The sequence below is a fragment of the Erpetoichthys calabaricus genome, chromosome 5 (assembly GCF_900747795.2).
Source record: "Erpetoichthys calabaricus chromosome 5, fErpCal1.3, whole genome shotgun sequence".
Lineage (NCBI taxonomy): Eukaryota > Metazoa > Chordata > Cladistia > Polypteriformes > Polypteridae > Erpetoichthys > Erpetoichthys calabaricus.
The window spans coordinates 142,379,317-142,405,689 of record NC_041398.2 but is presented as its reverse complement, the minus strand read 5'-3'; the positions used below and the strand labels follow the sequence as shown (position 1 = coordinate 142,405,689).

The 26,373-nt window shown below is 39.3% G+C and overlaps 1 protein-coding gene and 1 long non-coding RNA gene across 2 annotated transcripts in view; both read left to right on the top strand.

The window, feature by feature from the left end:
- Positions 1 to 26,373, top strand: part of LOC127527974 (uncharacterized) — a 209,729-nt gene that overhangs the window by 4,176 nt on the left and 179,180 nt on the right. The window lies entirely within an intron of this gene.
- Positions 3,796 to 26,102, top strand: c5h4orf47 (chromosome 5 C4orf47 homolog). The gene is made up of 8 exons (XM_028803003.2): positions 3,796 to 3,880; positions 11,610 to 11,795; positions 13,732 to 13,951; positions 14,156 to 14,293; positions 14,388 to 14,463; positions 19,633 to 19,812; positions 24,969 to 25,141; positions 25,585 to 26,102. Exons 2-8 carry the CDS (start codon positions 11,699 to 11,701, stop codon positions 25,634 to 25,636), a joined length of 936 nt encoding a protein of 311 aa, XP_028658836.1. The 5' UTR covers positions 3,796 to 3,880; positions 11,610 to 11,698; the 3' UTR covers positions 25,637 to 26,102.

The following is a 26,373-nucleotide window of genomic DNA, read 5'->3' as shown; positions in this document are numbered from 1 at the left end:
CAGCCTGAAGTCTTGAACTCATGGACATCACCAGATGCTGGGTTTCCTCCTTTTTAATGCTCTGCCAGGCCTTTACTGCAGCGGCTTTCAGTTGCTGTTTGTTTGTGGACCTTTCTGTCTGAAGTTTAGTCTTCAACAAGTAAAATGCATTCTCAATTGGGTTAAGATCAGGTGACTGACTTGGCCATTCAAGAATTTTCCACTTCTTTGCTTTAATAAACTCCTGGGTTGCTTTGGCTGTATGTTTTGAGTCATTGTCCACCTGTATCATGAAACGCTGCCCAATCAATTTGACTGCATTTAGCTGGATTTGAGCAGACAGTATGTCTCTGAACACCTCAGAATTCATTCAGCTGCTTCTGTCCTGTGTCACATCATCAATAAACACTAGTGTCCCAGTGCCACTGGCAGCCATGCACGCCCAAGCCATCACACTGCCTCCACCGTGTTTTACAGATGATGTGGTATGCTTTGGATAATGAGCTGTTCCACGCCTTCTCCATACTTTTTTCTTGCCATCATTCTGGTAGAGGTTGATCTTGGTTTCATCTGTCCAAAGAATGTTTTTCCAGAACTGTGCTGGCTTTTTTAGATGTTCTTTAGCAAAGTCAAATCTAGCCTTTCTATTCTTGAGGCTTATGAGTGGCTTGCACCTTGCAATGTACCCTCTGTATTTACTTTCATGCAGTCTTCACTTTATGGTAGACTTGGATATCGATACGCCTACCCCCTGGAGAGTGTTGTTCACTTGGTTGGCTGTTGTGAAGGGGTTTCTCTTCACCATGGAAATGATTCTGCGATCATCCACCACTGTTGTCTTCTGTGGACGTCCAGGTCTTTTTGTGTTGCTGAGTTCACCAGTGCTTGCTTTCTTTCTCAGGATGTACCAAACTGTAGATTTTGCCACTCGTAATATTGTAGCAATTTCTTGGATGGGTTTTTTCTGTTTTCGCAGCTTAAGGATGGCTTCTTTCACCTGCATGGAGAGCTCCTTTGACCGCATGTTGTCTGTTCACAGCAAAATCTTCCACATGGAAGCACCACACCTAAAATCAACTCCAGGCCTTTTATCTGCTTAAATGATAGTGACATAATGACGGACTTGCCCACACCTGCCCATGAAATAGCCTTTGAGTCAATTGTCCAGTTACTTTTGAGCCCCTGAAATGAAGGGATTGTGTTAAAAAAATGCTTTAGTTGCCTCACATTTTTATGCAATTGTTTAATTCATCCCACTGAATTAAAGCTGAAAGTCTTAAAATTCATTGTGGTAATGTACAGAACCAAAATTAGAAAAAAGCTGTCTCTGTCCAAATATTTATGGACCTAACTGTGTATGTTTGTGGCTGTTTCTCTTCACCAGCAGGATGAGACTATAGGGGGCGATTTTGTTTCGTACTCCCGTCTCATGCCGTTCTGTTTGAAGCGTTAATGGCCATGTTGAGTCTAAACAGGTAGAACTCAGAGCTAAACGAACCCATTCCTTCTGTTCAGCAGCAAGTCTCCTCTCAATTCAAGCATTAGCTTTAACTGTGAAGTCGTTTGGTGAAGCTGAACCTTCCTAGAAGTGTTTAAGGGATAAGTGCTCTGAGACTTGAAACGCCAGTGTCTATTGCTCTTTCCTGAAGTCTAGAAGGGCCCACAAAACCCTGGGGATGATGCGTTTGGTTTCATTTCGACACCAATCATGCCTGTTTTAAATCGAACCCAAATATATGTTTGTGGCTGTTTCGTTTCACTAGCAGGATGAGACTATAGGGGGCTATTTTGTTTTGCACTCCCGTCACATGCCGTTCTGTTATAAGCATTAATGTCTGCGTTGACTTTAATTAGGTAGAACCCAGAGCTATACGAACCCATTCCTGCTATTCAGCAGCAAGTCTCCTCTCAAATAAAGCATTAGTTTTAACTGTGAAGTCGTTTGGAGAAGTTGAACCTTCCTAGAAGTGTTTCAGGGATAAGTGCTGTGAGACTTGAAACGCGAGTGTCTGTTGCTCTTTTGTGTAGTCTAGAACGGACCACAAAACCCTCGGGATGATGCGTTTTGTTTAATTTCGAAGCAAGTCATGCCTGCTTTAAATCGAACCCGAATATATGCTTGTTGCTGTTTCTTTTCACCAGCAGGATACGAGTATAAGGGGCTATTTTGTTTCGCACTCTCGTCACATGCCGTCCTGTTTTAAGCATTAATGTCCACATTGACTCTAAACAGGTAGAACCCAGAGCTACTATGCTATATGATCCCTTTCTCTAATGCATATTAAGCAATGCCACTGCCTTTAGAATAATAGAAAGAAGCTTAAGTCAAGAACACTTACAGTACAGCAATACATTCTCACTTTAGATTTTCTGAACATTACCTTAAATATAACTTCATTTTTGTTATGTATTGAAAGATATATGGTATGTTATTTTGAAATTATGCCCATCTCCAACATACCATGGTTGCCTTAGAAGTATTGAAAATCAATTAGAATTATAGTTCTAGACTTTAATGGGAAAAATACCTGTTAAAACTAAGACAATACTGGCTATAAAATGCACGGAAGAGAGTAATAACTTGTTAGTTTTGTTTGTTGTTAGTAGTAGCTTGTCACTTTTCTTAACAGTAATTTCACTTTGCTTTCTACGTCAGTTCAAGTATATCTATATTTCATAACTGTTTGTATTTTAAGCATTTCTGTGAATAACACAGTGATCCACTTGTAAGCAATGCTGCCTCCGCGATCCTGCATTTTCCTTCAAATCCAACATGCATTTATTGTCTATATGGAGTTTGCATGTTCTCCCAGTGTTTAAGATTACCTCCCATATTCCAGAAAAGGTATCAGTTTATTTGGATATTCCAAATTAGCTGAGTTTGGTCTGTGTATGCATGTAACCCTTTTCATAGCTAAATTCTGTCTTGCACCTGATGTTGCCATGAAAGTTGTAAGACCCTGAATTGGATTTTGAAGGTTTGAGAATTTTAAATTAAACAGATTACTGTTCACAAGATTTGATAAACCTTTTTATTATTTGGAAATTGTAGAGAGCTTTTTTTTTAATAACCTAAGGTAAATAGCCATTGATCTTCTAATAAAAAAGATTTTTAAAAATCTCCATACTAATATATATATAAATAAGTGGATGATTTTTAGGAACTGTAACATTCTCAGACCCCTTTAAACGAATTCAAGGTCGATATTTGACTATTTTTAACACAGAGATTCTGTTACACTATGATGAAATGGAAGAGCCTGCCGAAAGATCCATTAATCTCGAACTGCAGACGGGTGCCATCATAAACTTTACAAAAACCAGCATGTATTGTGAAAACTGCGTAACTTGATACTCCGAGATCTTTTATCCAGATAGTTTTATGCATGGATTGTCATTTTGACAACAACTATTTGCGTTTTTGGTAAACTTAACTGTACAATTTTTAGAACCCGAGACTCATAATTATCCATCCTTTTCTAACCGCTTAACCATTTAAGTTCGTGAGGACAAAGCTTTAGCAATGCACGCAGTCTTTGCAAGATCCAGACCAAGCAATATAAAGTGACATCTAAACAATGATGCATTTTAAGATGTGGCACACGGGATGGTAGAGATAGGCTATATTACAGGTTTAGTTAAAGGAAGAACATTGATATTTATGTCGCAGATTTCATGATATTGTGCTTTGAAATTATTTGAACATATTATTTTTGTTACTTATTTTTTATAATCACCCAAATTTACGTTGACTCCGATTTAACTGTTCGTTAGAGACGCCCAATCGAAGCTGCGCATGCGTCTTTATCAGCCCTGTTCCTGTAAGGTGCGCTTGGTTGTTACCAGGGAAACGTGAAATACACAATACTTGTGAACCGCAGTTGGCAGAAAAGCAGAAGTGGTAAGGAAATCGGGGGACGCGTTGACTGGTAATAGAGCAATAGCAGAATTTTATTTTATGGTGTTGTTACAAATGCCAGTTCCATATAAGTAAAATACCGCGAGGCATAACTCGTGCAATAAGGAGGACAACGTTAAAGAGTCAGTTCCCCAACAAAAATATAATGTTTGCACGTGGTGTTGCCTTTTTCATAAAAAAGAACGATTTAGTAGCGCATTCTAAAGAAAAATGTATAATCAAGAAAAAACTAACTAACTGACCAGATTAATTACAAGCATTTTACTTGGATTTTAAAAGCGTTTTCAGTAGTCCCTGGAGGAAGCCCACGTTTTATTTCTCTGATCAATCGCCTGCTCTAAATTTCAAGAATATTTATGTACTTTCTGTGGTGGGCGCTTTCTGCCGATGACATCCCTTAATTAGAAAAGTTGATCAGTAAATCAAAGTTTGGAAATCAAGTATATCAATATTCCGTTAAATGATAGATTAGAACATAAAACTGATGTATTAATGCGTTTAATATGAAATGGGCAGATTATGTTGATTATATTTTAACCACTTCTTGGATATTTATTGATTGTTTAAAAAATCTTTTTTTATTTAGTTTTTTGCCTTTTTGGAGGTAATAACAAATCTTTTATTAACAGGCTTTGCCTTCGGGTTTCAGCGACATTTAAAATAATTTTTTGCTCTCCTCTGTTTTTTCTATAGTTTAAAACCATAGGTTAGAGGCAGGTGAATTGAAAATGTGGGGAAAATTTAAGAAAAAATAAAAATAGGAGGTTACTGACATTTAACATTTTTACTGAATCTCATATAACAGATTAATCTGAAATGAATATTTTGCATTTCATTTTTCAAAGCAACTATGTTAACAATATTTTTCTGACATATTGCAATTGCTTTGCTAAGTGACGCTATAACAGTTAAGTTGGTAATTAGGTTCTCTTAAATGTGAAAAAGTATCCAGAACTTTATGGGATAGTTTACACTTATCAATTAGTACAATAAAGTCGTTGGGGTCATAGTGCAAGTCAAGGAAATTTCCTCAATTTAAAACAGACAATCTTTAAATTTATGCAGAAAAGATATACTTAGAAAGTTAAAAAATGTATCTACAAAATCACGTGGTTACAGAGATGAGACCCAACAGAGACAGTCACTAGGGCAACTCTAAAACTGGGAAACCAAAGCCAAGCTCTGAAAGACCTTCTAGTAAATTAAATCTGTAAGTAATTACTGAACTGCCAACAGACAGAAGGTGAAACAGACATGTTATAGTAAACTCTTTGAAAGCCAGGATAAACAGCAGTTCCATGTAAAGTGTATATGATTTGATAATTGCAATATGATGGTTTAAGCTGCAAACAAGGCTGGTCTATACCTTGTTTTCAGTGCTTCCAAGACAGGGTTCTACCCTTCATGACCTTCTCCTGGATTAAACAAGTCTTAAAATGGATAGACATTTAAATTAATAATTCCACTTATATGACCCTTGTGTAGATGTAATCCTTTGTTTACTCTGTTTACAATGAGAGTTCAACCATCCACCCATTTTTCTGCTTCTTATCCTAGTTCGGGTTGTTGGTAGACATCACTTTCCCCACCACCTCCTTCAACTCCTCTTGGGGGATACTGATGCATTCCCAGGCTAACCAAGAGATATAATCTCTCCAACATGTCCTGGGTCTGCTCCAGGGTCTCCTTCCAGTTGGATATGCCTGAAACACCTCTCAAGGTGTTTTATTTATTTAGATGCACAACAGATTATATCATGAACAGGTGATAACAGATATGTGAAGTACTAATAGCATCCATCCATCCATCCAACACGCTGAATCTGAACACAGGGCCACGGGGGTGTCTGGAGACAATACTAGCCAACACTGGGTGCAAGGCAGGAACCAATCCCGGGCAGGGCGCCAACCCACCGCAGGACACACACACACACACACACCAAGCACACACTAGGGCCAATTTAGAATCGCCAATCCACCTAACCTGCATGTCTTTGGACTGTGGGAGGAAGCCAGAGCACCCGGAGGAATCCCACACAGACACTAGGAGAACATGCAAACTCCACGCAGGGAGGACCCGGGAAGCGAACCTGGGTCTCCTAACTGCAAGGCAGCAGCGCTACAACTGCACCACTGTGCCGCCCTACTAATAGCATGGTATTGTAAATATTGTGTGTAATAAGTTAAAGTAAACCATGGTTTGCTTTTATTCTAAACCCTCCATAACTTTGTAACTGCACAAGATTACAGAACAAAGCATTATATTCAAATCTGCTTGAAGCTACCATTTTTACAGGAGGTGCTACATTATGAAATTATACATTATTTATGCTTAAAATTCATTGACTTCAAAAATTTAACCCACATATTTAGAGAGTACTACAAGTCTTTATATTCTACCCAGTTAAAAGATGACAAGACACAATCTAATGAGTTATTTGATGAATTACAATATCTCAGCTAGATACTCTTAGTGCAGAGGAACTGGATAAACCTCTGACACTATCAGAATTACTAGACACTATAAACTCAGTCCAGTGTGGAAAAGCAGTGGGCCCTGATGGATACCCAGTGGAATTTTATTCAAAAGTTTCAATAAGTTAGTTCCACTATTATTAGCAACATTTATAGGTGCTAGAGACAACAAAATTCTACCTTAAACGTTTCGCCAAAAATTAAGTGGCATCCTCCCCTCAATTTCTAATGATCCCCTTGCAATAAATAATTAATTCGTAAATTACTAAATTATTTACTGATAACTCTGGTACCACTCCCTCAGATATCAAATCTTTCCTTAACACTCTTCCATTTCTCTGTCTCACTAAGGAAGGCTTCTCTTCTAGATGCTCCCATCCCTTTGCCTGAACTTGAAGAGACATTAGACTCAATGAGCACGGGCAAGGACCCAGGGATGGATGGGTTTCCGCCTGAGGCAATTTCCGCATTCTGAAAACACTTATCCCTTCCCCTTTTGGAGATGATCAGTGCAGCTACCTCCTCTGGCCATTTAAACACTAGTATTAATATTGCAGTTATTACATTATTTTTGAAACAAAGTAAAGACTCTACTCTGTGTTAGAGTTACAGAACTATCCTTCTCATTAATACAGATACAAAACTGCTAGCTAAAGTTCTGGCCAACTGCTTGCAGAAAGTCATTAGCAAATTAATCCACCCCAACCAGTCTGGTTTCATACATTCAAACTTAGTTTTGGATAACATGAGAAGACTTCTGAATGTTATTATTCAGCTCCGTCCCTTCCTAGCCCTGCTGCACTCCTTTCCCTGGATGCCTAAAAGGCTTTTGATTGCATTAACTGGCAATTTTTATGGCAAGTCATGGGCAGAATGGGCTTTGGTCCAAGTTTTATAAATCTAGTGAAAACTCTTTACTCCTCAACCTCTGCAGTTCTCTTGTCTTATTCAAATATCTCACATCCTTTCTCCATTAGTAGGTGAGCTAGGCAAGGCTGGGCTTTGTCTCCTTTACTCTTCAACCTATCTCTCGAACCACTTGCAATTGCCACCCGTAATTCCCAGGTACTAACTCCTATCACAATTTCAAATTCCACTCATATAATATCCTTATATACCAATGACATCCTCCTCTACCTAGGTAATGCCCCGACTGACATCCCTTGCGTGCTTAAACTGTTCAGATGTTTCAAAGCCCTGTCCAGTTACAAAATGAATTGGTCTTAATCTTCTCTCCTGCCCCTTAATGATATGTACTGTCAATTCTTCCTACCATCTGTCATCCCTGTATCTAGTAGTATAATATTTGGGATATTTGGGAGTTGATATTACTGCCTCAATCTCAGACATATCCTCTTAAAACTATTGCCGCATCTTTGCTAATGCAAAAGCCTCCATAAACACCTGGTCCAAACTTATCCTCTCTTTTCAGTCTCGTTTGGCCATTATCAAAATAAATATTGTACTCCGCTTCAACTTCATTAACTCCATGCTGCCACGTCCACCTCCTACTAAATATTGGTCTGAAGTTAGGTCATTGATCTCAAGGTTCCTCGGGAATGGCAAGAGACCAAACCTTAAACATTCAACCCTGGTTAGAGATAGATTGAGTGCAGGTGTAGTTCTGCCTGACCTAGAACTATACCACTGGGCTTTCACCCTCTGCCCTATTTTGTCATGGCTGTGTCCTCCTCCTCATCCCCCTCCTTGGCTCCCTGTAGAATCCTCCCTTGCTTTCCCACTTTCACTTCAAGGTGCTCTGTTTACCTCCTTGAAGTCTAAAGCCATCAAACTTGCCTTGGGACCTATTTTGTCATACACCACCAACATCTGGCACTGTGTGGAAAAGTTACCTGCACCCTCTGGAAAAAGGCACTTCCTCACTCCTATACTTCATAACCCTGCTCTTTCAATAGGTGGCCAGCCCAGTGTATTTCCTCCTTGGCATTGTGCTGGAATTAGTCTGCTGGGAGATCTGTTTAATAGTTATGGGCTTATGATGTTCCAGTCTTTACAAACATATTTTAATCCCCCTGGTCCCTGGTTGCTTTTTCTACCTTCAAGTCCGATCAGAGCTCAGGACATGTGGAATTTCCCTGACTACCCCCCCTACCAAATCACTTATTATGCTCTTTGTTTTGTTCTTTCTCTCCCAAGAAAAAACCTGTCTCTACTCTCTACTCTTTACTTTGCAAAGCATCCTATAAACCTCTGCCCTTGATTTCTCTTTGGTCTAGTGACCTTTCTCCACTCCCTTCACCCCTTTCATGGGACACAGTTCTCTCCAATGTAAGGCTGTGTTCTAGAAATCAAAACTACCAGCACACCCAGTTCAAAATTCTACATAGACTCTATTCTACTCCTCGCAAGTGGTTTCTGATGGGCCTTGCTGCTGATCCTCTCTGTCATTTGTATTCCCTTGGTTTAACTGGCATTTTTCTCCACATGTTCTAGCACTGTCACCCCAGTCTTTTGTTTTTGGACACACACCTACTGTCTTCCTTTCTTTCCTGCAGTATCACTCTGTTACCTCAAAACCTTCTTTTTTTAAACCTTTCTAGGCTTCCGCTCAAATTCTCTGAACTCTAGTTATTCTGTTTAGGTACCCTGGCAGCCAAACTAATTATTGCCTCCCACTGGAAGACACTTGAATGCATCACTGTTGACAACTTGCACTCCTTCTTCTACAATTTAACACATTTGGAGTTGTCTGCAGTGTGGATTACAGTAATGCAATCGAATCCTGGTCTGCTGTGGCTCAGTTGTTTAAATCTCAGCTTTCAACTCCTAGATTATTATTATTATTTTTTTTTAAATAATCCCTTGGGTCAGGCTGGATGGGAGAGGGCGGGAATGGGTTGGTTGGGTTACTTTGTATGTTATGTCCGTTTATTCCTGTCAATTTGGTTTTGCTCAATAAAAATTGATCACAAAACAAATTGCTATCTTCCCAAAAAAGGACTTATTACAATATGCATCATACCAACTAATTTCACTTCTGAATAATGATGTTAAGATAGTCTCCAAAGTTCTAGCTAGAAGGATTGAGAAAGGGGTTCCCTCTGTAATATCTCATGGCCAAACCAGATTTATTAAAGGCAGATACTTCGCTTCTAATCTTCCATGTTTGTTTAATGTAATATACTGACCCATAAAATCTAACACATCAGAGACCTTATCTTTGGATGCAGAGCTGGTTGAATGGGACTACCTATTCACCATATTGCAAAACTTTGGGTTTGACCCAAATATTTGTAAAAATTAAAGGAACACTTTTTTACAAGAGTAGAGTATCAAGTCAATGAAACTTCTGGGCTATTGATCTGGTCAGTTAAGTAGAACAGTTTCAGCTGCTTTGGTGTTAATGAATTAACAACAGGTGCACTAGAGGATCAACAATGGGACGACCCCCAAATCAGGAATGGTTTACAGGTGGAGGCCACTGACATTTTTCCCTCCTTATCTTTTCTGACTATTTTTTCACTAGTTTTTCATTTGGCTATGGTTAGTGTCAGTACTAGTAGCATGAGGCGATACCTGGACCCTACAGAGGTTGCACAGGTAGCCCAACTTCTCCAGGATGGCACATCAATATGTGCCATTGCCAGAAGGTTTGCTGTGTCTCCCAGCACAGTCTCAAGGGCGTGGAGGAGATTCCAGGAGACAGGCAGTTACTCTAGGAGAGCTGGAAAGGGCCGTTGAAGGTCCTTAACCCATCAGCAGGGCCGGTATCAGCTCCTTTGGGCAAGGAGGAACAAGATGAGCACTGCCAGAGCCCCACAAAATGACCTCCAGCAGGCCACAGGTGTGAATGTCTCTGACCAAACAATCAGAAACAGATTTCATGAGAGTGGCGTGAGGGCCCGACGTCCTCTAGTGGGCCCTGTGCTTACTGTCCGGCACCATGGAGCTCGATTGGCATTTGCCAAACATGTGACAGACGTGAAAGGATCTGGAGAAGCTGTAGAGAATGTTATGCTGCCTGTAACATCGTTCAGCATTGATCATTGTTATCACTTGACTCAACTAATTGTACAGTTTCAGTTTGTTCTAGAACTGGATTTACAGCATCTTATTTACACATCATTGTGTTTTGATTGAAGGCTCTGGCCTACTTATGCAGATTGATGAGTTACCTTAACATGTCAAAACAGATGGAAATATTCATGAATCTTGCAGCATAATGTTATTTTATCCAGTAGATCATAGTGGAATACTGACACATAATGAGTTTGCAACATTTGATCAACTCTATTGTAAATGTGGAATTCCTTCAACACACCTACTTTTCTATTTTCAGGTTAGCCAATTTTTTTTTCACAATATTCCTTCTTCTTCTTCTTTTGGCTGCTCCCGTTAGGGGTTGCCACAGTAGATCATCTTCTTCCATATCTTTCTGTCCTCCGCATCTTGTTCATTTACACCCATCACCTGCATGTCCTTTCTCACCACATCCATAAACCTTCAGTTAGGCCTTCCTCTTCTCCTCTTCCCTGGCAAATCTATCCTTAGCATCCTTCTCCCAATATACCCAGCATCTCTCCTCTGCACATGTCCAAACCAACACAATCTCGCCTTTCTGACTTTGTTTCCCAACCGTCCAACTTGAGCTGGCCCTCTAATGTACTCATTTCTAATCCTGTCCATCCTCGTCACACCCAATGCAAATCTTAGCATCTTTAACTCTGCTACCTCTAGCTCTGTCTCCTGCTTTCTGGTCAGTGCTACCGTCTCCAACCCATATAATATGCGGACAACAATACAAATTTTTCACAATGTTCCAATCTTTCTAAGTCTTCCAGCAATGCTCACATTGAAAAGATTTCAATAAGTAATGAGAAGAATATTGATAGCATTTCTAGATTTTGTCATTTATTGTCATGGTGCTTACTGCTAGACCACTTAGGGCAACACTGGGAAGGAGACCTCTCTGTCAAGTGGATGTTAATGATATGTAATATTCATTCTTAATCAGTTACTGTCATCTTTTTTAGAGAAGGAACACTAAACACAAACTGCTGAGTAAGGTTAGTATTTTACCTTCACTCTACCAATAAATTTAATAACCAATATCAGCTATTTAAATAAAAATTGGATACATTTATATTAAAAAATGCATCTGTATGATGGTAATACTAAAATTAACTATTCTGCTATCAGAAGTAGTTATTCTATGGTATGAATCTGTTACTATATAATAAATATTGTTCAATAATAATGTAATTAATTTCTTGTAGATTCCAAGAGTATATGGAAATAAATATTACAACAAACTGGTGAAGATCTCTTCTTTCTTGGTTGCTTGCTAATAAACTGACATCCAAACATGCCACTGGAGGGGAAAACAGATATGGAAAGGATTGGCCTTTTTAGTGAGTTGGGGTACATCAGCATTGGTGACAAGTACACTACTTCTCACAACAGTAAGTAAAAATTAGAAATGGTAAACAAATTGATAATTTTGTGGCTGTAGACATGTTTCACAATCTAAACAGTACATACAGTAGTGTCTTCCAGGCAGCAGAGTGGCACAGTATGTTTGGGTGTTTAATCCCAAATTGAAAGACTTTGAATTTAATTTAGTCACTGTTCAGTGTAGGATTTGCAAACTCTACAAATGTCTGTGTGGGTTTTCTTCAGGTCTTCTGCTTTCCTCCCAAATTCCAAGACAAACAGTAGATTGACTGGAAATGATAAATTGTCCCTTTCTGAGTGAGTATGCTTGAGTCTGAGTCTAAGTATGCAATGATATCCATCTGTCATGGACTGATGTCCCAGCTGCTTTTAATTCTTTCCTTATGCTTATTGCTACAGCTTTAGCTCTCTGGAAAAATCAGCTTTAGAAAATGAATAGATTTATTTAAATAAAAAAAAAAAACAATATGAGCTTAATTCTTCCATGTAATATTCCAAACATCCATTCATTTTTTAATTTTTTTAATACAGTTTACTAGTAAGACACTGCTCTGCTGACCATTATATAGTAAACGCACATGCACACTCACTCTCACTCACCAGTTTATAGTCGCCAGTTAACCAAAACTGCATGGCTTTGGATTTGGTAGGACAGCTGGCATTCCCAGAGAGAAGCCCACCCATAAAATGGTAGCATATGCAAACTCCACACAGCCATCTAACATGGGACCCTGGAGCTGTAAAGCATCAGTGCTAACTTACTATGCTACCATTCATCCACTATGAAATATTGCTGTTTAAATTTTAGAAAATAATTTACCTCAATAATTGTTTTTACAAAGATGGTATAAAATAGGTATTAAGTCAGTGAAAAACAATTCCACTCAAATGAGTTATGAACAGATAAAATATTAATTTTATGATTTTATGTTGTCCTCACATCAAACTAAAAAAAAGGTTAAAGGGTAAAAATAAGAAAAAAATTATGGCTTTTTAATATGAAGAAAAAAATCGCCAATGTTTGTTAGAAAATGTATCCTTAACAAGCTTAGTGTATTTAAATCCCAAATTTGCGTAATTGTATCCGATGTTTTTTACTTCCTATGGGAAACATGTTACATTAATTCATATCAAATTCCATCTGCCATGTATCTGTACAGCTCCATCTGTAATAATTTGGTTTACTATGGAGTATCAGCTATTCAGTGTAGTTTAGTGAACAGTAATCTGCAACTTAATTAGCCTGCTTTTGTCAAAATTATTTGTATAAACTAAAAAAAGCAGCAGCCCTGGCATTGTTCTATGAGGGACAGTACTTTTAACATTACCTAATTCTGAAAAATTTCTTTGCGCCATAACTCTTTACTTTCTGTATTTCAGACAATTTTTCACCTATTTGCACAGTACACTTTTAAGTGACACTTTGATAAGATTGATGCTGAAAAGCCTCTCATGTCGGAGCTTATCAAAAGCCTCTGTAAATCAGGATAAATAATATCATATGCCTTTCTCTAGTCATAGAATTCTATATGATGTGAGAATGTATAGCATATTGGGGATCGCTTTATCTAAATCCATGTAGACAGCATACTAAAATGCCTGAGCACTTATTTATATAATGGGAAGATGTCTGCCTCTTCTAAACTGTAAGGATTTTCCCAGTGTTCAGTGAATTATGAAACCTGCACATTAAGGATTTATATACAACATTTACTCAGCATTCAAAAATGAACTCTGAAGACTACATGCAATTGCTTTCTGGCACATATTTGTTATTGGCACTCCTTGATTTATGGTGTCCAAACATATGAGTTAGTTTTAAATTTTCAAACATGAATAGTACTTCTACCTTTTGGCTAAAATCTTTCAAACCACAATATCCGGATCCGGTTTTAATCTTGAATCTTATAAATTTGCTTCATTCACTTTCTTTTTGTATTTAAGGGCCATTTAATGTGTCTGCTTCAAAAAATAAGCAGATGTTGTCAGGATCCACAAAGAAGAAATCAGCTCTTCAAGTAGGCTATTTTGATTCACAGTTTACAAGGATTTATGAAAAAGAAGCTTATTCGGATCCCTTAAAATTAAGAAGACAACAAAAACTGCAAGAATCAAAAAAGAACATAGGGAAAGCTTTTCTTCCCACCAATGGAGAGAAAACACCGTAAGTTAAAGCACTTATTTTGGGGTTGAAAATAAAACTAATAATTGTGTTTTATTAGATGAATAGTTTGAAAATATGGTAACTGCTTTGCTTCTGAATCCTAAGCATTCCTTTTATTGGTATTATGTATTATAAGTTACACATTATCATTCTTTTTTTCTCTTACTTTTATAAATTTCAACATGCTTCCTTGTAATTTTTAAGCTCAGGGAGTGGTAACCACTATGGAACCTTTGGTGGGCCTGTCCAAGCTATGAGTGCATTACAAATACCGAAGAAGCCTTACAAATCACCGGGAAAAAATTTTCTAACAAACCCTTCAAAGCTGGGGACAGGATATGGGTGAGAACATTTTCATTTGACAGATAGTTCAGATAATTCGAAGATATATCGCTTTTGTACATTTGCAAATGTGGTGCTCATTCTATTTTTTCAGGTATCCTAACGTTACGTTGTCAAAGCAATACTCTTATTCTGCAGACCCATATGAAAGAGCAAGAGAACTGAGTAAGGTACAGTAATGCTGGTTAATAACAAGAAACAAGAAGTATCCAACTAAAGTCACCGCAGTCTGGATAAGTCATAGCAGTTTTTAACTGCAGTTTCTTGGCAGAAGTGACATTACCTCATGTCTATTCTTCACGCTAACCACACAAACACCTAACCTTAAGTTACCCCTAATCTTACTTCTGTCAAGAAACTTTGGTCAAAAACTGTGGTGACTTATCCAAACTGTGGTAATGGCTCTGCGGCTCTGCAGTTGGATATTATTGGAGAATGGAAGACTATTTACAAACAACACTGTAAAAAATATTATGTTCTCCAAGATATTTGAATGCTGATTCTTGTAAAATCATAACTTAACAATTCAAGCTAAGCCAGCTATATACTGTAAAAACCTATTTCCATATTAGGATTTTGAATTTAAAAAACAATAAAATTAGTTACAAAAGTTTTTTTTGTTATGGTTAAAAATTTTAAATACTAAGTTCTGTATTGTTATTGCAATATATCATTTTTCTAAACCAGAATACACTAATGTAAACAATAGATTATCAAGGTATATTTATTAACTTTTAAGTGCACATGTAATATCTTAAAAAAGACTTTTTAAAAAAATGAAAAGTCACAATTATCAAGACTACGGTCAGATAGAGTAGGACTTCTTTTTGGAATACAACCAACCCTGAGAACGAATTGCATATGCAAAAACTCTCCATAGAATAAAACAGTGCTTTATCAAGTGATAGTTCTTTGAATAACCACACAATCCAGTAAAGTGCCATTTTAAAACCTTTTTAAGAGTGTACATATACAGTTAAAAACATGAAAATAAATATTTTTAAAACTCTTTTTTTCTTAAATAATTTAAATGAAAAGTCTTACCACAAGAAGTGTATCACCTATAAACATACAGTAAAGTTCTTTATTGCAATGACATGGTCAACATAAAAGCTACTCTCACTTCAGCAGATTAAGATACTTTCATACAATTACTTTAAAACACTCTTTTGGTTTGCCACCCAGAAGCATCTGGGAACAAAGGAACATTTGGTGGTATCTGTTCTGATACCATGAAAAACGTTATGTTGACAATACCATGGTAAATAACGCATTATATTACCAGAATAAAAACACTGTTTATTACAATATTTTGTTTTTCTCCAAATAAAATTATACAACAAACATTTGTACTTAAATATCGACAAACAGAGGTGTATTTGTCTTAGGAACTTTCAAATAGCCTATATAGAAGCAGATACAGAAAATGTATTATAAAATCCAAATAATATAGCACAGCACTTCACTTTGGTATGTATTGCTTGAAACTACATCTTCCTTTGAATCCATGGAGAGATTCATCCACTGTGCACCCAGTTCCTGGAGTGTCACTTGTCATCGGGTGTTCACTGGGCCCTCATGGTTGAATCATCAAAGCGTAGGCATCACACAAGAAACAAAAAATGTTTCTAAAATAATTTCAAGGGTGTGTCTGCTTGACACCCATTCCTTTTAGGTCATGGTTTCTCTTTGACAATATTTTGCATTGGTGTTCTTCTGACACATTTTGACTTTTGTGACCAGACATATCCATCTTTTCCAAGAATTTCACGACTGTCACCATTTTGCTCATCTTCTGAATCTGATTCACTTGCACTTAGTTCACTGTGGGAGTCTGGCTATTAATTGAGTTTAGGGCCGCTTTCATCAGCTCAAACCATTTTCAATATCATCCTCATGTTCGCTGTCAACATCACTTAGGTCACTTAAAGATGCCAGAATGTCTTTGCGTGACAATCCCCCTTGTTTCGCCATTGTGTTACGCTGTGCATGTCACAGAACCTTGAAATAAGAAAAAAAATACCTATATTACATGGAAGATACTATGGGGTCCATTTGACCCCAAACACAAATAAACATAAATAAAAAATAAACAGAAAGACACGAAAACTAGTGAACGTGTGTCACATTGTTAGGAATGCCTTACGAAAAAATATATGAAAGGCGAGGTCACTAATTGTGATAGTTTCAAAAAAATATTGGTCAAAGTGGAGTGGGGTCACAGAGACTTCCTATAAATACAACAACAACAACATTATTTGTTTATATAGCATATTTTCATATAAAGAGTGTAGCTCAAAGTGCTTTAGAAGATGTACAGAGAAAGTTACAGGAAAAGAAAAACAAATAAGATTAGGTAAAGATAACAATGAATAAATAGCAAAGAAAAAAATAAAATCCATAGTCTTATGAAATGGATACATAATTAGTATATAATTAGTAGAAGAGTAGCATTATTATATAGAATGTCATAATGTAAGTCTTTAAAGATGAGTCTGGTGGACAGCAGGACAGAACAAAAAATCTCAGTTAAGATGGAGAAAAACAAACAAAATCTGCAGGGATTCCAATGCCAAAAGACCACCCAGCTCCCACTTGGCAATCTCCCTAACATAAATGTGCTTAAATCATTCCTTATTATTTCCAGGCTTCATATGAAAGAATTCAATGGAGTCGGTCTCGTCAACAGTTGGGGCACCAGCCTTCATTCCAGCATCACAGGTGGCTGCATGGTTCCTTGATCAGTTGGTGGTGGTGCAGATCGCCACCACAGAAGAACCAGAAAAGATAGCAGAGAAAAGTAGATTATTAAAGATTATAAATCCCTGAAAAATATAATAATTCTATGCATATAATCTATTAAGAGTAAATCTAAAAAGTAACTATACAAAATTCAAATTAAAAAAATGGGTTTTTAGATTTTTTTTTAAAAAATGTACCATAGTATTAGGCTGGCATATCTCTAATGGTAAAGTATTCCAGATTTTTGGTGCATAATGGCAAAAAGCCACCTCACCACTTCTTTTAAGTTTGTCACTTGGAATTATAAGCAAATCGCCATTAAAAGATCTAAAGTTATGTGCTGGAGTGCAGGGATAATTTATTCCAAAATATAGGAAAAGACAAGATTATTTAAGTCTTTATATGCCATTAGTAGTATTTTAAAGTCAATTCTGAATGACATGGGTAATCAATTTAACAATGCCAAAACTGGAGAGATGTGCCTAGATTTCTTTTTCTGGTTAAGACTCTGGCTGCTGCATTCTGCATTAATTGCATCTGATTGATGTCTTTCTTAGGTAGTCCTGTTAGGAGTCCATTACAGTAATTTAGTTAACTAAAAGCAAAATAACAAGATAAATATACGATCATTCAAGTGGCTAGCTGAAGTTTAATACTCTGGTCTTCTATTGAATCCAGCTTTTCACCCACTTGCCTTGTAAAAACTGTATCTCTGACAGGGGTGTCAAACTCCAGGTGTCTGTTTCAGCAGTTTTCTTAATTATTTTCTAGTTGAGAATGGAACCAACTTCTTTTGCCTTTATTTTGAATTACTTGCGTTTTTTTAAGATTCAAAACCCTGTATTGTTCATTTTTTAAAGAACAAAAATGAAGATCTGGTAAATATTGACCTGTTCTGGTCCAGAAAACATTTTGATGTTCTCAGAAAAAAAAGAAATTAGGAGTTCTGAATCTTAAATAGGAAGTTTTTTACAATCAAAGCAAAATACGTCACCCACCACCTGCCGAACCACCTGGATTGGGACCTGAGTGCAATGGGTGACACCTCAGCACCACACTGGAACAGTGTGAGGTCTTATGCGGTGGCTGGAATGCCAATTATGTCACCAACCCCAAAGTTTTTCCCTGTAAGTTGGAGGGCCTGCTTGCAGGGCTGGATGCAGGTTAATGGCATACCCAGGAAAAAGCAACTGCAGGTTAAGGGCCTTGCTGAAGGCCCAATGGAGTAGAGTCAATTCTAGCATTTTACGAGATTCAAAATGGCATCCTTCCAATTACCAGCACAGATCCCTAGCCTCAGAGCCACCATTTCACCCTATTAGCAGTAGTAGCTCTAGCAGCAGTAACTGGTCACATATTAAGAATTTGACTTAAATGAAAACATGCTGCTACTGTGGGATCTCCAAGATGTGCGTTTGACACTTCTGTGCTAAGATAACAAGAACAAACTGAATTGGACTGATATTTTGATCTTTTTAAGTACTGTAAGTCTCCATTTTAACTTCAACCTTCACAATTAGTTCTACGTTTGCTCCAAATGTTTGAACTATAATTATAGCATATAGCATAGCCCATAAAAGTTGCAAAAATTATGTTTGTTAAGTTTCTGCAACTTTATCAACTTAGGGGTTTCTATAGTGAACTGATCCAAGCAGTGCTGGTGCTATTATTTTTCACCCTAGGCCAAGCTTATTAGTGCGCCAACCGACTGTTCAGTAGCTAACCCGTTTTTCCTCCTCTTATGATATGTGTCCTAGACAAATGCCTAATTCACCTTAATGGTGGTGCTGGACCTGAATCCAAGAATTCAAAGCTGTCTCCAATGTTTATAGTTCACAATTATATGAAAAAGTCTGTAGTTATCCTTCAGCAATGAACGAAATGGTATAACAACCTCCCATTGGACAAGGACACAATTTTAATGGTTTGTTACTTTATGTTATCGTTTTAATAACCTGTCAGTGGCTCAAGGATATTGCTTGTTTGACCTAAAAAAATAACATTTTATATTTAATTGTATGCAGGAAGTCAACAAGAATATGTTCTTTTAATTTATGGATGAGTCTAATATTTTGCAAGTATCATTCTTATGTTTTGTTGGTACTGTCTAAGACAATGTGATATAGTCATCTTTCTCTTTAGAGTTAACTTGACATGCATTAGTGTTTTGATATATAAAACGGAGATACACACTGTAGTCTTAATTAAAATTTTCATGTACTGCAAGGAAAAATCAGAGCTATGAAACACACATCTGCATATATATTGAATATTAATATTTTTGCAATATATTGGATTTTTAAAGTTTAATGACCTACTTATATTATTTTAGTACCATTGTTTTTCATCTAGGTACATACTACTGAATATTACTACCCATCATATGGGGCTATTTTAGAAGAAAAAAAACAGTTACAGAGGTTAATTTAAATGTGGTGTAAGTTGTGAGTGACAATAATGCAAATGATTAGTTTTAAATATACTTTAATTGGTTCATAAACTCAACATATTACAGTATAATTACAGTCACTTTCTTGTGTTGACTCCTCAGCTGTCTGTTGTATTAACCGATAATTGTCTTGAAATATGTTTTCCAGAAAGAGTTTCTCTCTCACAAAACTATGTACAAAGGTGGTGCATTTCGTCTGAACCTTCATCCAAAGGATTTTTTTGATGCAAATCCTTATAAAACTGATAAGCATTTTCCACCTGTCAGTAAGAGTCTGGACAGGAAGCAAGATGTAAAACCATTTAAACCAAGTTCTCCTGCCAAAAAGGTAAGGTTTGTGCCCCAATATCTGATTTTTTAACCATGTTTTCAACAGTCTTATAAATCCCTTTCAACCTCAGGTCACATTGCAAAGAGTAGCAAAGTTTGGAAGAGACAGAAAAGTGAGCATGTGCTGGTATTGATAACCTAATGTAACAATGAGCCTCATAAAGGTGAAACAGCTACATTCAAAACCCATTTGGGAGAAGGATGATGTTTGGAAGGTTCACCAGCATCGAACTATCGCTTCTGAATCCCTTTCCACCATTCCCAAAACATTGATGACAAGAGCAGACAAATAGTAGTTATGGCATCCACCATATTGATGCAAACAACAACACTTATGTACATTTACAACAGAGTGTTAGTGACCCCGCACCTCCTTGAGCCACCACCTTATATTGGTGGAGGAGTTTGAGTGTCCCAATGATCCTAGGAGCTCTGTTGTCGGGGGCGTTATGCCCCTGGTAGGGCCACTAGGTGAGGGAGGAGACAAAGAGCAGTATGATGAATAAAAACTTTGGATGGCAATTTTCCTCGCCCTCGCGGTGGCCCCCCTCTGGAACAAGGCCTGGAGGTGGGGCTTGATGGTGAGCGCCTGGTGGCCCAGGCACAGCGCAAAGAGGCAATGTGGGTCCCCATTCCCATGGGTTCACCACCTGTAGGAGGGGCCCAGGAGGCTGGGTGCAGTGTGAGTTGGCGGTCCGATCCTCGGCTACAGAAGCTGGCTCTTGGGACGTGGAATGTCACCTCTCTGAAGGGGAAGGAGCCTGAGTTACTGCGTGAGGTCGAGAGGTTCAGGCTAGATATAGTCAGGCTCACCTCAATGCACAGCGTAGACTCTGGAACCAATCTCCTTGAGAGAGACTGGACTCTCTACCACTCTGGAGCTGCCATTGGTGCCCCCTGACTTGGAGCCTGTTCATTGGGGTTCACCCCAGTAGATGAGTGGGTAGCCTCCCTCCGCCTTCGGGTGGTGGACCGAGTCCTAACTGTTGTTTGCGTGTATGCGCTGAACAGCAGAATGGAGTACCCACCTTTTTTGGAGTCCCTGGAGGGGGTGCTATAGGACACACCTGCTGGGGACCCCCTCGTTCTGCTGGGAGACTTCAATGCTCACGTGGGCAATGACAGTGAGACCTGGAAGGGCGAGATTGGGAGGAGTGCCCCCCCCCAATCTGAACCTGATTGGTGTTTTGTTATTGGACTTCTGTGCTCGTCACGGATTGTCCATAACGAACACTATGTTCAGGCATAGGGGTGTCCATATGTGCACCTGGGACCAGGATACCCTAGGCCCCAGTTCAATGATCGACTTTGTGGTCGTGTTGTTGGACTTGCAGGCACATGTCTTGGACACTCAGGTGAAGAGAGGGGCGGAGCTGTCAACTGATTACCACCTGGTGGTGAGTTGGTTTCGATAGTGGGAGAGGATGCAGAGCTGCCATTGGTGCCCCCCGACTTGGAGCCTTTTCATTGGGGTTCACCCCAGTAGATGAGAGGGTAGCCTCCCTCCGCCTTCGGGTGGTGGACCAAGTCCTAACTGTTGTTTGCACGTATGCGCCGAACAGCAGAATGGAGTACCCAACTTTTTTGGAGTCCCTGGAGGGGGTGCTATAGGACACACCTGCTGGGGACTCCCTCGTTCTGCTGGGACTTCAATGCTCACGTGGGCAATGACAGTGAGACCTGGAAGGGCGAGATTGGGAGGAGTGGCCCCCCCGATCTGAACCTGAGTGGTGTTTTGTTATTGGACTTCCTTGCTCGTCACAGATTGTCCATAACGAACACTATGTTCAGGCATAGGGGTGTCCATATGTGCACCTGGGACCAGGATACCCTAGGCCCCAGTTCAATGATCGACTTTGTGGTCGTGTTGTTGGACTTGCGGGCACAGGTCTTGGACACTCAGGTGAAGAGAGGGGCGGAGCTGTCAACTGATCACCACCTGGTGGTGAGTTGGTTTCGATGGTGGGAAAGAATGCTGGTCAGGCCTGGTAGGCCCAAACGTATTGTGAGGGTCTGCTGGGAACGTCTGGGAGAGTCCCCTGTCAGAAGTAGCTTCAACTCCCACCTCCGGCAGAACTTTGACTACGTCCCGAGGGAGGTGGGGGACATTGAGTCCGAATGGGCCATGTTTCGTGCCTCTATTGTTGAGGCAGCTGACCGGAGCTGTGGCCGTATGGTGGTCGGTGCCTGTAGTGGCGGCAATCCCTGAACCTTTTTGTCCTGTGGGACTCCGGAGGCAGCTAATAGATACTGGCAGGCCAAGCAGAATGCACCTTCGGTGGTTGCTGAGGCAAAAACTTGGGCATGGGAGGAGTTTAGAGAGGCCATGGAGAATGACTTCCGGATGGCTTCGAGGAGATTCTGGTCTACCATCTGGCGTCTCAGGAGGGGGAAGTGGTGCAGTGTCATAGTGTGTGTATGGTGGGGATGGTGCGCTGCTGACCTCGACTTGGGACATTGTGGGTCGGTTGGGAGAGTACTTCGAAGACCTCCTCAATCCCACTAACATGCCTTCCAATGAGGTAGCAGAGCCTGAGGACTCGGAGATAGGCTCTCCCATCTCTAGGACTGAGGTCACCAAGGTGGTCAAAAAACTGCAACATCGCATGGACATCGGGGACAGTGCCTCTGGATTGGCAGACCGGGGTGGTGGCCCCCCTCTTTAAGAAGGGGGACCAGAGGGTGTGTTCCAACTACAGAGGAATCACACTCCTCAGCCTCCCTCCTGGAGAGGAGGGTCTGTCAGATAGTCGAACCTCAGATCCAGGAGGAACAGTGTGGTTTTCGTCCTAGTCACGGAACAGTGGACCAACTCTACAACCTTGGTAGTTTCCTGGAGGGTGTATGGGAGTTTTCCCAACCAGTCTACATGTGTTTTGTGGACTTGGAAAAGGCGTTCGACCGTGTCCCTTGGGGAATCTTGTGAGGGGGTGCTCCGGGAGTATGGGGTACTGGACCTCCTGATAAGGACTGTTCGGTCCCTGTACAACTGGTGTCAGAGCTTGATCTGCATTTCCGGCAGTAAGTCAAACCTGTTTCTGGTGACAGTTGGACTCCGCCAGGGCTGCCCTTTGTCTCTGATTCTGTTCATAACTTTTATGGACAGAATTTCTAGGAACAGCCAGGGCATTGAGGGGGTCCAGTTTGGTGGGCTCAGGATTAGGTCACTGCTTTTTGCAGATGATGTTGACCTGTTTGCTTCATCAGGCCGTGATCTAAAGCTCTCACCGAATCGGTTCTCTGCTGAGTGTGTAGCAGCTGGGATGGGAATCAGCACCTCCAAATCCGAGACCATGGTCCTCAGCTGGAAAAGGGTGGATTGTTCCCTCAGGGTTGGGAGCGAGATCCTGCCTCAAGTGGAGGAGTTCAAGTATGTTGGGGAATAGTTCACGAATGAGGGAAGAATGGAGCGGGAGATTGACAGGCGGATCGATGCGGCGTCTGCAGTGATGCGGACTCTGCATTGGTCTGTCGTAGTGAAAAGGAGCTGAGATGAAAGGCAAAGCTCTCAATTTACCGGTCGATCTACTTTCTTACCCTCACCTATGGTCATGAGCTGTGGGTAGTGACCAAAAGAACGAGATCGCAAATACAAGCGGCTGAAATGAGTTTCCTCCGCGGGGTGTCTGGGCTTTCCCTTAAAAATAGGGTGAGAAGCTCAGTCATCCGGGAGGAGCTCAAAGTAGAGCCACTGCTCCTCCGCATCGAGAGGAGTCAGATGAGGTGGCTCGGGCATCTGATCAGGATGCTTCCTGGACGCCTCCCTGGTGAGGTGTTCCAGGCACGTCTAACTGGGAGGAGGCCCCGGGGAAGACCCAGGACACGCTGGAGGGACTATGTCTCTTGGCTGGTCTAGAAACACCTCGGGATTCCCCCGGAAGAGCTAGTAGAAGTGGCCAGGGATAGGGAAGTCTGGGCATCTCTGCTCAAGCTGCTGCCCCTGTGACCCGATCTCGGATAAGCAGAAGAGGATGGATGGATAGATGGATAGATGGATGGTAGTGACCCATTTTCCCAATGGACATCCATGCTCCTGAACAAGCTACCAATATTTTCTACCTGTACGGAGTATACACAATCACAGATATTGATGCAAATATTCAAAGTTGAAGAAAAAAATTAAATGCATTCTGGTGATATAAGGGTATATGTTCAGTTCTATTGTTTTAGGCAAGTTTGTGTTGATACTAGAGAATGGTCTGCAGATATATATAGCTGTCTTAATGCTATTCCAAAAACAAGTAAACAAGTATGACTCACCAAAGAAGGTCAACCCAAGAGCAACTGAACCTTATGAAAAAGCCCCAAAATCTTTTCTCCATGGGCATTCACTTGTTCATTAATATTTTAGGTGGCCTCGTCAGAATAGTGGAAATTAATGGATACAGTTCGCCTTTGTTTATTTTATTAGCCCTGATAGCCGCCTCCTAATTTCTGCCACTTTGTTAGCAGTATTCATTAAAAAAAAAAAAAAATCCTACTGTCTATGGTTTTGTGGGCTGCTTAGCAGGGGACCAATAGCTTTACACTATGGACACTTCAATTCAGGGCTTGATGTCACAGCACCATCTGCAGCACAACTTGGTTTTTTTCACCAGCTGATTCTTGACAAAAGGAATGAGTGAGATCACAAGTGGGAATTTGCATGTAACCTTATTTATTGGTTATATGTGTGGCAGATAATAAATGGTCTACTCTATACAGCAATATCAACAGTGCTAAAGTATCTATTATAGTGTCAAAGTAACATTTAAAAGGCAACATATGGAAAGAGTAGGACCATGTATTCACACTAAAAATGTAATTTAACACTGCAGGTTTGTGAATCTTGAAGGTGCATTGGTCAAGTGAGCACCCTCTGCTTAAATTTCTGTAAGTCTGGAAAAGGTTAATGCAAAGCTATAACTCACAAATGTACTTCATATAATACTACATTCCATGTCTCACTGTAGAACATAGAGCTTTTTCTTGCTAATGAAGTTTGGAATCTTAATCTTTCACCATCTTGCCATTAATAAAGATTTTCATGGAGATATTATAGCATCCATGGTAAATGTTCAGGTTATGTTGAATCTGTTCTGTATCAAGCAGCTAACAAACATTTAAAGAATACTTTATTTAAATAAAATAATTACGTAATTTGATTTGTTGCAGGTTGCTGGGATGAAAGCAGGAACCTTTGATCCATATCCATCCCATTCTGCAGATCACTACACAGTGAAAAAGCCAAAAAGTATAAACACCAACAGTGCTGGAATAATATTTCACCCAACCCCTGGACCCAAGAGCATGCCAGTTCGAAGCATTATGAATGCTAATGTTCTCAAGTAAGAATATTTTCACATGATGTGATTTATTTTATATCAAGTGATATAATTCACAGCAAAGTATGAATACTCTGATATAGTTTCTATATTGGTTTCTTGTCTGGTCAGTTAAGAAGGTGTGATTAGCTCAATAACACTCCACCTTGATATCTTATCTGTACTTCAGTGATCTCCCGCAAACATTCATTCAAGGTGTGCTGCACTGAACTAGAGAATGAGTAAAATTAATCAAATGCCTTAAAATCCAATCTAGCTGTCTGGAGTGCCAGCTTAAGTACAGAAACCTGGGATGTCAAGGAAGATGAATTCTTAAGAGATTTCTCTACCTCTAGGTTTAGAGGGGTATTATGTCTTTTTTTAACTAGAATTCTGTGTGGAATGTTTTAGGATATATACAATATTTTCCTAAGTAAGAATATCTATTGTTTGCATTTTCTTTACAGGTCTGTTACACCAGCAAATTATACAAGTATATCAAGTATAATGTCATATTGAATTCTGCTTGCCAATTCTGCTTGACTCATTATGGAGTTACCACAAATATTCACTGAAATCTGCAAGCTCCCAGACATATTTCTAGCAACATGTAATAAATGTGGGAAAGAATGTAAAGAGGAATTTGGTAATTCCATTATTTTGTATTTATTTTATGTATTTAATTTAAATTACATATATTTCAGAATATACTGTACGTCCTTGACTTCTTTGCAATTTATTTCTTTCTCCTTTTTATCATTGTCAACTCAATTCTATCCAAATTTCCTAAAATTGTCGATTTTCATATTGCTTTCTTTTAAATTTGTAAGTAGTTATTAACTCATCATCAAAACTTAAGTGCTCAATAATGTGATCATCTTTACACAAGTTTCTATAGGCTAAAAATATTCTGATCTTAGCTAGACTTGTCCTTGGAGAAGTACAGTTTTAAGTTTTTAATAAAACATATTTCTTTTCCTGAAAATGTTGTTTACTTTGGTTGCATATTTTCAGTTTCAGACAGAAACAGCATTTAAGCAAAGAGATCAGTCTTATATTTTTCATCCAATTTCTGAACCACGTAATTACTTTTAAGTTGTGGAGAGCTAGTACCTATCTTGTCAGTATTGGTCACCCTAACCCTAACCATCTCCAGATTTGGTACTAGACTATTGCTAGCCTCACTCACACTCACATCCACTGTGCCGTTTTTAGAGAACCTGCATCTATTTGGTATGTCAAAGGAACTCCAGAGT